The sequence below is a fragment of the Acipenser ruthenus genome, chromosome 9, assembly GCF_902713425.1.
Source record: "Acipenser ruthenus chromosome 9, fAciRut3.2 maternal haplotype, whole genome shotgun sequence".
NCBI lineage: Eukaryota > Metazoa > Chordata > Actinopteri > Acipenseriformes > Acipenseridae > Acipenser > Acipenser ruthenus.
This window is the reverse complement of record NC_081197.1, coordinates 3269060-3280387: the sequence shown is the minus strand read 5'-3', so window position 1 is coordinate 3280387 and position 11328 is coordinate 3269060. Positions and strand designations below refer to the sequence as shown.

Here is an 11328-nt window from a genome sequence, read left to right as displayed (position 1 = left end):
TTGCAGGGTGACCTTTAAGCGAGGTTTAGATTACAACAGAGATCCTGTAGGTCTAATAATTCACACGTTACTCAAAACCAGCTGGAGAGGCAGACAAGTATTAGTAAGCAAGGAGTCCTACAATGGCCAAAGCTTTGCTATGAAAGGCAAAAACATAGCACCTTTCAGTCCTCATCACGACAAAACATGCAGTCCAAACCTGAGGGACAATAACAACATTACAAACACATCCTACAAGCCATTGTAATGATCTTAACAGTGGCACCACCATCCTAAAATATAAAAACTGGATTCTTCACGTTCCTCATGACTGCATTGTTATTGTATATAGTTAATAAATCAGTACGCTGTAATGAGCAGCGGTGCTTGGGTAACTAAAATAGACCACATAGTGTTGCAGATCAATGTGGCTGCAGTGGTGGAACAGGTGATGTGCAATCAATACTGGTGTGGTGGTTTTGAGAAACACAAACTCAGCCCGTTGAAAAAAGGGAGAACGAAATCTTTTGTTAAAACAGTTCCTTTTAAAATCAAATCATCATAATTATTTACAGAGCGGTTTAGAAGGGAGAAAAAAAGACAAACAAATAATGATCACATAACTAACAGTATGAAGAGTCTAGGACTGTTTCAGGGCACACATCACAAGGAACAGCGTCTTACATTAAACTTGATTTGTTTAACACTGGGAATGAAAAGGAAGATACCTGAATGGTCAAACTGATGCATTGATGAAACTAAATATTTAATATTTAACTTTTTTCTCCAGTTCCTAGAGGGATCATACTAAAAAACTCAATTTGTGTTGATTAATTTGCCATATGACAAAAAAAAAAAAAAAAAATATATGATAGCACATTAACATGTTTTTTATCTCAAAATCCTTTGGTATTGCATGCAGCTTCATTTCTGAAATACACAGGAAATTACTCAAATTATTTTTGACATAATCGCATGTCCAGAACATATCATCAATCTGCAAATCCTCTTGCACCTCTTGCTAAAATTCGTCATTAGTTGCAACAGGTTTTAAAAGATCAGCGTGTGAAATCGGCCTGTTCTTGATGAAAGAGGAATCACAGTCCTTGATATTGGAAATACTGCAGATTCCAGCAGTAAAAGGGTTAAGCACTCTGGAACGCATGATACAGGGGTTGGGGGGTTGTCTGTTATTCATTATATGGAGGCACATACTGCATTATTTAAAGTGTGTGCTAGGATCACACACTAAGCCAGTGGCTGAGCTGAATATCAGGACTTCAGCAACGTAGCTTCTTTTTAAAAGATGTCACATTGTTAAGTATAAACAGATCTTCCACTGTGGTCCACTTTTTTTTTTTTTTTTTTTAAACTTGTACACTGAGATGATGGGCTACCGGGCCGTCACCATCCAAAGCCCGAGGGCCACATTGGAGGCCAGGAGAACGCTGCCAGCCAGCAAGATAAAGAACCCCAGCAGCTCCCGGTTCTGTTTCTCCACAATCAAAGAGCTCAGAGTAGCCTCCAGGAAGGACGTTAGCATCCACTGGCCATCCAGCGCAAAGCAAGGTACAGCATTGATAACAGCAAGCGCTCCAGAGAGAGAGACCAGATATCTGCGGACAGGCAGTCAAGGTCAAGACACACACATTATTAGGCGGTGTGAATCAGCGAGTTGTGTTCTTCCTATCGTCTCCAATACAGTGACACTATCATTGCACTGTTTTTTTTGCAGCTGCAGCTCTTATAGCGTAGAGAAGATTATTTTTTTTAGCTGTGTTGGATCATTAAGTCAGCTGCCAAGCTAGGGTCACAACACTTTTCTATTCACAGCACTGACGGTATAATACAAATGAAATCCTGATGCTGCAGTCAAATTGTGAGCTATATATACAGAAGATATTACACGGTTTATACTGTAAGCTCAAAATGCCCAACTTTTGTGCTTAACTCTAAAAGGAGTAGTAAAAACTTTCAATTTAATATATAGTTTTAAAACACAGTCCCGAATTAGGAATAATGATCTATTTTATGCCCCCCATCTTAATTAGCTTACACCGATCTTCCTATAACACCAAACCTAAAACAACCTGCATTTGTTATTGCATTAGCGAGCCGACACCAGAAAGGATACTTGCAGAATGTTTCGATTACTACAGGCAGGTCAAAATGCAGGAATCTGTAGCGTGGAACAAAGTTGGTAAGGCTCACTAGAGAAAAGAAAAAGGTAGATATTAGCTTAAAATCAGCATGGAAAAACAAACTATATATTATTAAACTCTTAAATTAAACCTTGCAACCCAATTGGATGATAGTGTCACATGACCAAAAAAGGTTGTGCTATTTCCCACAAACCAATCAAAAGTTTCTGTAGCGGTTAACAGAAAAAACTATTGCCCTCTGAAGTACTCAGCAGTCAACAGTCAAAACACTAGCCTTTTACATCACAGGTAAAATAAAACAGACACTGACAGCAGTTTTCACCTCATAGGGCTACTATTGTCACTTTTTCAACCCTCAAAGTAAGTTTCCCATTATAAGCCTTAAGCCAGTCAACTTTTGTATAATATATATTTGTTTATTTAGCAGACGCCTTTATCCAAGGCGACTTACAGAGACTAGGGTGTGTGAACTATGCATCAGCTGCAGAGTCACTTACAATTACGTCTCACCCGAAAGACGGAGCACAAGGAGGTTAAGTGACTTGCTCAGGGTCACACAATGAGTCAGTGGCTGAGGTGGGATTTGAACCGGGGACCTCCTGGTTACAAGACCCTTTCTTTAACCACTGGACCACACAGCCTCAACATAATACAACAATAGTGTGAACATGAAAAAGGACCACTATGAGTTTGGATTCAGACCAGACTACAACTCAATCCCCAGGAATTATGAGGAATTGGACTGAATTAAAAGGGAAGGGGAACTGGGAACTGATTTGAAAAAGGAATTGGAATTGGAAACACATTGCATAGAAAGAAAAAGCCCTGTGCCCATGCACGTCTGAATCAATGGACTGACCTGCAAACTGGAGGTGCAGTGGATATCCTACAAACAGCATGTCCATCTGCGGCTGGTGCCTGACCCGTATGAGCCGAGTCTGGTTCTCCAGAGAGGGGACCACACACAGATTGGGGACGAAATCCTTCTGACAGTCCATGTTGGTGCGACACGTGTGGCTCGAGTCAATCGTCTTTCTGGCAGGCAGGCATGCATGCTGAAGTCAAACAGAAATCGCTGCAATCTTTGTTTTTATGATTTATAAGAACCGATAGGAAACTGGGTATGGACATTCATTAGCACAAGTTATTGTGTATGGACATACATCTGTATGTGCACACTGTAAGTGAATACATTGTGTGTATATGGTGTCTCTTATAACAGAAATGATTTTGCAGTTTGAGCAGCCAGAATGCAAACTGCAAGAGACGATATCTCCTACAACAATAAGAGACACACTGCACAACATGTATTCACTTTGAGTATGTTTGTGTGACGCACATACATTACAGACAAACAAACCTCTCAAGAACTTGTGCTAAAGAATGCCGCAGCACCTTTCATTACCACAGATTCTCTAAATACATGTAAAAGTGAAATTATGACGCACGGACAGTTGTTTCCATATGCTATGTGCAAGATTAGGCTACAGTGGCTGTATGTTTATACAAAACAGGAATATCCCTTTTCTAAGTCTGTGAGTCCCAGAGGGAGTGTTTATGGAGCGCACTGCTCCCCACACACCCCTCTCTGTAGCGGGTCCGTTTTGTAAACAGGCCACTGCACCAGAAGCCCTCAAGGCAACTTACCAGACGACTCTCCAAGTTGTTACTGTAGGAGAAGCAGATGTCTGTGAGACTGTTGTTACTACAGCACTCCAAGGTGCCACCCAGCCTCTTGTAAACTGCATGGAAACAAAAGCAGTGAAAAGGGGACGGCCTACTAGGCACTGTACCGTGTGCACAACAGCGGCTAAAATATTGACAAAACAGAGGTGCAATTCTGCATTTCCATCAACTAATTCAGGTGTACTGACCGTTCTTTAATATAAACTCTAAAAAACTCCTAGAATAATTAGCTTTGAAGGCAGAACAATTCAGCGAACAATTTAAGAACCATTTTAACTTATCAATGGATCACAATAGTTTTTGATTATGATTGCTAGACACTGAAAGGAACTCTGAAATGATGCTAAGTTTGCTCACAGGAATAACTTATTGCTTTATATGGGGAGAAAATGGCATCCTCATATGAGGTCATCATGCATTTGCATCTTCTACACATCCCCATATAAAGACTAGAAGAGTCTCTTTTGTTTTGTTTTTAATCCATCCCCATATGAGGTCACAATGCATGAATGAGTTAATACATTTTTTTTAACGTTTCTATGTAAGGGGAGTCAACATTTTTCAAAGGTGGTTGGGGAACAAAGACTGACTTAGGATTTCGTACTAGAAATACATTACTATTGATTCTCCATCTCGTCTAGCTTGAGGAGTCACACCAAACGCAAAACTAAGTGTCCACTGACACTTCCTCCTGGTCCCTGACTCCCTCCCGCTCCCTCTCACCTCTGCTGGGAGACCTGGCTTGCTGCAGTGTGGCTGTGTGAATGCAGTATCCAGTCTGGGGCCTGTGAGAGATGTCCTTGATGCAGGCATGCCAGTCCTCCACACTGCGCACCGGGCAGTCCTCCAGGTGTGTGACCAGATCCCCTACAAACAGACCCCGTGCCCCGCTCACAGCGGAGCCCTGGGGAACAAGAGGAGAGAGGTCAGGGTATGCAGACGGCTTGCACTGATACATTATCCTAACGATACACTATCCTTACGACACCTACTGCAATCTGCAGGACACAATATCTCCTTCAGTCACGCTTTTTTATTGTCATTTTTTAGAAATTTTAAAACAGTTTGTGTGGACTCTATGGAGTTACAGAAGTTGCCCTGCCAAAACTAAAAAAAAATATATACAGCTATGGCCAAAAGTTTTGCATCACCCTGTCACGAGTGACCCTAAAAAGCTCTCCTCCCTTGTACAAGACACAAGCACCTTTTTGAGTGAAAGGTGTATGTGGCAGAGATGTGTGGCTCTTCGATAGAACCAACCTAATTTATGTGGGGTTTCCCCACTGATGATGGAGATGAGAATGCAAAGATGGGAGCCTGGCTAACAAGGTTTGAGTTTTTTGCAGATACCAGGCCCTATAAACGGTCACCCACACCTGGGATTTGCAGAAATGGATAAAGGAGCCTGTAATCGCTTTTACAGACCCACTGAGAGCACAGCCTGATCAGGACTTTCACACCTGCTGGGAACAGACGTACTGAGAGCAAGCTGATGTTTGGAGAATGTGATTAAGAAGACTTTGCGAAACTGTGATAATATTGAATATTGTGCTAATTCTGTACTGTGTTTTAAAGGATGTTAGAGCCAGCAGAAATTCACATTGAGCATATTATGAGAATGATTAAACAAAACTGACCTACTGTAAAAACTTACTATAAACATTTTCTTATCTGAGTGTTACTGGTACAAGCAGTCTCTTGAAATTTAGCAAAACTATGATTTAATGTAATTAACTTAGGAAATGTTCTTACAGTCGAAGTTTCTTATCAGAAGAAGTAACTTCAGTTTGAAAGAAGGCTCTCTCGGGTTTAACGTGTAAGTTGCTGAAACAAGGATTTTAGCTAAAAAGGTCAAGTTTGTTGAAGACACACTTTAAATTAAAAAAAACAAGCCGGAGCTAACTGATTAGAAAAGATGCTTTAAATCAGGGGCCTCTCATTTTTATAAACTTTCATCTGAACATGTGAGAAGAACTCTATGGTACAGGACAAATATATTATTAGTTTTAATTTGCTCACTTATTTTAGGGATTGGAAAAGTAGGGAGCATGAGATCATATACTATTAATCTTAGAGGAGTAACTAAATTGGTTTATATACTAACACATATACTGAGCACACACGACATAGCAGCCCTGTACACCTCCTGTACAAATTACACATGAAGTGCACTGTAACTATGCATAATAGCTTCGTAATTATGTGTAAGTACACATGTATTTACTTAGTAATTATAGTAAGAAATAGACAAGGACTTTTCATCTAAAGATGTATTTTGCATTTTTTATATTTTCTTTTTTGAGAACAACAAAGAGCGGTTCACAGAATGAGTACATCTGTGTGGAAGATAAACGTATTATTAGTATTAAACACAATGGCTCAGCCCTGATGCATGCGTCTTTGTTCTCTCAAGCCTCGAGTGCAATTACGTTTTATGCTTTTGTTTTGTGTTTTTATTTTATTTGCATTCTTGTATTGTTTGGTCTTGTTTCACAGGGCTTTTTATTTTTTCGAATGTGAGGCGCTTTGAGATCGCTTTGCCATGAAAATGATTTGATTCACTGACTGACTGGACCAGAAGTTGAATTTGGTGAAAAGCAGAACAGAGGTTGTATTTATGTGCCCTACCTCTATGACTTCAGTGATCACCGCCCCAGCCCCAGTGTAGTAGAATGGCAGGAGAAACAGCGGCAGCAGAAAGAGGAATGCCAGAGCAGCGACTCCCACAACAAAATTGTGCCAGACCCCTGAAAACAAAGCACGGCATTGTCAGAGTATCTCATTTCAGAGAGAAGCTTGCAAAACACTGCCACCTGCTGCTATTTTTTTGTACTTCAATACAACATGTCAGTGCTTGATGCAGTCCGAGGAAGGCTGTAACTCACAGCAGTACTGTCGGTGTCCAGGGACTGGTCAATTGCACGAATCAGCTGCCTTCTGTGGAGTGTTATAAACCTCACAGTCTCAATCTGACACTGTCAGGCTACACAATCTAGAACCTTTCACACCAACAGATAGGTAGTTTGAAATGCATACCTCTACAGATTCCTGGTGCTTTGCCCTGCATTACTAAATCCAGTAACCGAATGTTTGCTTTACCTGCACAGAATATTCGGAGCTGTTGGACTGGAGATATAAGCTGCAAGTGGGTGGTAAAAAGATCCACAAACGCTCCCGGGTAGATAATGAAGATGAACATCCCAAAGCCATTAAATCGGACCTGTTCTCTGCAATTAAAAGCAAACGATTACAGCAATCAGCACATGCAGAGTTCAACAAGAAGAAATGGAGCTACTTCTCACCCAGCAGACACTAAACCCTGAACGCTTCTAAAGTGAACTAAAGCACAGAACCGCACCATCTATAAGACAGAGGGAGATATTCAAAACGACTGGCAGAATGTGTTTTGTTATGTTTGTTTGAATTAAATAGAATTAAATAGAGAGTTACAGTCATGGAACGGTTCGTACCCCGAACGAAGGATGCACACATTAAGGCAAATGTATATTTTTGTTGGTTTTTAATGGTCTTTTTTTCATAGCAATTAGTGAACAAAAAATGTCAAGCCTGCATAGGTAATCATTTAGGAAGGTAATCAACAAACCAGTCTGCCCTGTATTTTTTCCTTTACGAGAATTTCAAAAAGGCTCCCATTTGCCCCATCATGTAATTTGGGTTATAAGGCAGCACACAAAATAACACAGTCCTGGACCTGTGGCTCCCAGTTTACAGCGTTATACAGGGAGAACACAGTATCTTTTCTGGGGTGAACTGGCTGGTAGGAGAATCTGATCATTCAGTTTATGTGGTGTTTAACACATCTTTTTATGTATATTACTGAGTTCAAAAAGGGAAATGCAAGGAAACCTGGGTTTAGACTGCATTGAACTGTCTGACACAAAAGAAGTGATTCCATTAGAAAATAAATAAATATCAATACCTAACAAAAGAGTTATAAAACAGGCAGACAAGTTGTTACCAAAACAGGACACACACATGACAGTGACACATATGTGATAGTTATGGTCTAACCCTGGGCATCAGCCCATACAAAAGTACTGTAAGACATTAGCAATGGACTTTACCTGACAGCTGCCACCCCGTGGCCAATTTCATGTATGACACCACTGATGAGAATCGCAATGAAAAAATAAGCCAGCTGACTGACAGGAAGATTAACACCAGGCACCTGTTGATGTCGACATGGCAACAAATCAAAACAATGTTAGCAACAATACCAGGAAGTGCAGCAACCCTGTGGGAATGTGTCCCCTGCCCTGGACTCCTACCAGTTTACTTCACTAAGCTCTGAGCCATTCCTTGCTTTCCAGGCTGGTATTAAACCGTTCAACCCTGGGCACATTCCACATGGAGGAGTCACATGCACCTGTAAAGCACTGTGCTGACCCCTGATCCTGAACTGCAATGCATTAGTTCAATCACTCAATAAATAAGAACAGCTCCATGTTTAACTGGTAGAGGTGTGAACCAGATCACTGTGATGGTAAACCTGTCCTGTGCTGTCCACTTGCACATTGGGTTGACATGCATTCAGATTCAATACCCTCCCACAGTGTGCTTCTCTTTGCATTCTTGCACTGTTAGCAATACGAATGCTTTTGGATTTCATAGGCTTGGTTTAATTGCTTGATAAATGTTTTAATTGTTCTGACCCAATCAGGTACTTTATAAAAGTGGTGCCCCTAGGACTGTACACAAAATGCATACAAAAAAAAAACAAAAAGATATATACAGTATTACAAACAACATCCAGTCGAGAACTTGTATTGAGATCACAACACTGAAGACAGACATTCCCACTGCAGAGACTAGATGAAGACACGGGATCTAAATTCACATACTTCACTTGCTGGAGTTCACTTAAAGAGCAACTTGCTATTGGCATGTAATACCAAGAGTTATCCCAGCTATGTTTTCTTCTTGTTGTGGTTTAGATTCACTGTTTTACCCCCCCCCCCCTCCCCCCCCATACATACATATACATTATATATATATATATATATATATATATATATATATATATATATATATACATAATTGTAAAAGAAGTTTAAAGCACTGAGATCTCATAATCCTGTTTAACCTACAAGTACAGTGCATCTGGTACACCACATTGTAATCATGAACTGCCTCTAGTGGACGGAACAAACATATCAGTATGAAAAACATGTGGAACAATTGTGATATTTTTACATCCACTGGGGGCAGTGTTGCAAGGGGCCAGGTTAATGGTTACATCCTGGTTCAGACATGGTTTTGAGAGCTCTAGGAGGCCATAGTAATCACCAGGATGTAATGAGTGGAACAGAAAGTGGATATAAACGACAAGGAAACATCAGGTAAGAAAGCTCTGAGATTGCACACCTGTACCAAGCTGCTCTTTAAGCTGAAGTTTGATTTAAAGGTACGAGAGATAATACAGGGATGGAAATAAGACTCCCACCCATTCCAGATGTCAGTACGAGCTTGATTAGCCACGGTGTACAGGCAACAAGCTCAGCGGTGTCTTAATCATAATCATAATAATAATAATAATCTATTTTTAATATAGCGCTTTTCACAATAAAAATTGCCGCAAAGCGCGTCACGTGAATAAAAAGTGACAAATATTAATAAACAAATGCAAGAAAAGCAATGAAAACAAAAGAAACACATAGAACAGTAAAACAAGGCAGAGAATAAAAGGAACATCATTTTAGCACAAGAATGCTCCATTCTACAAGTGTGTGTTTTAATCTTGTTTTAAAAGCAGTGACACTCGGTGCTTCCCTTCCAGAGCTTGGCTGATCATTCCAGGAATGTCTCAAACTGCTAAGCATTGGGAGTCTTATTTCCATCCCTATAATAAAACAAATACAAGCATTCCAGGCGTTTACTCCAACACTCCAACATCCAGGGTCTCTGGGAGATTTGCAATAGTTTTCTACAGTGGCAGGTCTTTGTTTCTTCTCCTTACCACAACCTGCAGCATCTGCTCATTGGAGCCCTCGGGACTGTCTGTCATCATCTGTGCCAGAGTCTGCATCAGTGTCTTTGTGAGAAGAATGATGGATCCGAACATGGCCACCACTCCAAACACCATGCCCAGGTTGAACCTGCAGGGAACAGAAGACACTTCATAGTGAAGCCTCCTCCTTCCACTGTCTGTGGAGCTACATAAACTGAGACATACATGCACTACCCTCCAACAAGTATTGGGACATGAGGAACTGCAGAACTGGCTATAATTTAATGAACAAGTCCAAATATTAGCTAATGTGTATATACTAGAAATTTAAAAATATATAAAAAAGACTTTCAATGACACAAACAAACTTTTTCACAGCAATTGGTTTACCTCCACACCACCTTGGCCTGGGTGACATTACTTCACCTCCTAGAATAAACCTCACCAGTGATAGAGAAATCTGGGCTTCCATCTGCCCCACTTGGCAAACAGGCGATTTAAGAGGCCAGTCTGCCATCTAACGTGGAACGGAGAAAGAGAGAGTCCGTTCGCAGCAAGCCAGTCTTCGTAGGACGATTTAAGAGCACTAGATGACTACAAAAACAATGTGAAAAAATACATAAAAAACAGATGGGAGTATCATTATAAGCTAATTAATTTCTGAAACTTAAAAAAAGCAATAATGTTCTTACTAAACTGTGTTCTGAAAACAAGGCATGCTTGTCAGGAGGGTACTACGATAGGGACTCACTTGATTCCACAGAATAGGTAACAAAAAATGAATCCTAGTAGTTTTCTAACGTTTTATTGTATTATGTATTTTACCGTTGGTGTAACAAAAAAAAAAGTCGAGAAAATCGTTCACCACCTAAGGCCAGTGCATTGGGACGTACACAGATGATAAATAAAATGTGACACATTTGAAATGCTTGTCAATGTAGCAGCACACTGTTCTTTGAAAACACAAGTCCTTTTAGTTTACAGAGACCTGTAATTATTATTATTATTATTATTATTATTAATAATAATAACACACCACCACGCTTACCCTTAGTAAGACGTCGCCCAGGTAAATCACACACCACCCTCCCACCACGCAAACGACCACCGGGATCGGAATCATTGCAGAGAACCAAATCCGTATTTACAATATCAACCGCACACCGTCATGTTTCTAACATCAGTTAACTGGACCGCGGATTCACAGTACACAGCAAATCCATTACACATCCTGCGGGCCCCGATGTACACAACACGTCACATTTCTGCACCGCCGCCGTCGCCGTCGCACATTGTCAAATTACCGTATAATCACATAAATAAGCGCATAGGCGTGTGTAAACGGGTGCGCTTATAGGCGAGATAAGCGTATTTGCTTGCATGCAGAACTACTGTACCAAAAAAGAAAAACTGTGAATCTATTACAAAGAATTTAAATGTGTGACATGTGCCTTATAGTACAGAATGCAATCCTTGGTTATGTCAACTCTTCCTGTTTATTAGTACCACACACAAGTGTTTGTTTATAATGAG

At 40.4% G+C, this 11328-nt stretch overlaps 1 protein-coding gene across 1 annotated transcript; it reads right to left on the bottom strand.

The window, feature by feature from the left end:
- Window positions 1–504: 504 nt before the first annotated feature.
- Window positions 505–11089, bottom strand: LOC117405158 (membrane-bound transcription factor site-2 protease-like). Its single transcript, XM_034007992.3, has 11 exons — window positions 10844–11089; window positions 10241–10389; window positions 9805–9943; window positions 7913–8016; window positions 6927–7054; window positions 6456–6574; window positions 4551–4731; window positions 3789–3883; window positions 3001–3196; window positions 2114–2189; window positions 505–1595 (listed from the first exon to the last, which is right to left on the bottom strand). Exons 1-11 carry the CDS (start codon window positions 10916–10918, stop codon window positions 1373–1375), a joined length of 1485 nt encoding a protein of 494 aa, XP_033863883.3. The 5' UTR covers window positions 10919–11089; the 3' UTR covers window positions 505–1372.
- Between the last annotated feature and the right edge of the window lie 239 nt (window positions 11090–11328).

What these genes read in the sequence shown, in the direction of transcription:
- LOC117405158 (XM_034007992.3), bottom strand. Translation starts at nt 10,918, where the DNA reads ATGATTCCGATCCCGGTGGTCGTTTGCGTGGTGGGAGGGTGGTGTGTG. An exon ending in GCTCCGAATATTCTGTGCAG is followed by an intron (nt 6,575 to 6,926) that starts GTAAAGCAAACA and finishes CTTTGTTTTCAG; the next exon opens with GGGTCTGGCACAATTTTGTT. An exon ending in ACAACTTGGAGAGTCGTCTG is followed by an intron (nt 3,197 to 3,788) that starts GTAAGTTGCCTT and finishes GTTTGACTTCAG; the next exon opens with CATGCATGCCTGCCTGCCAG.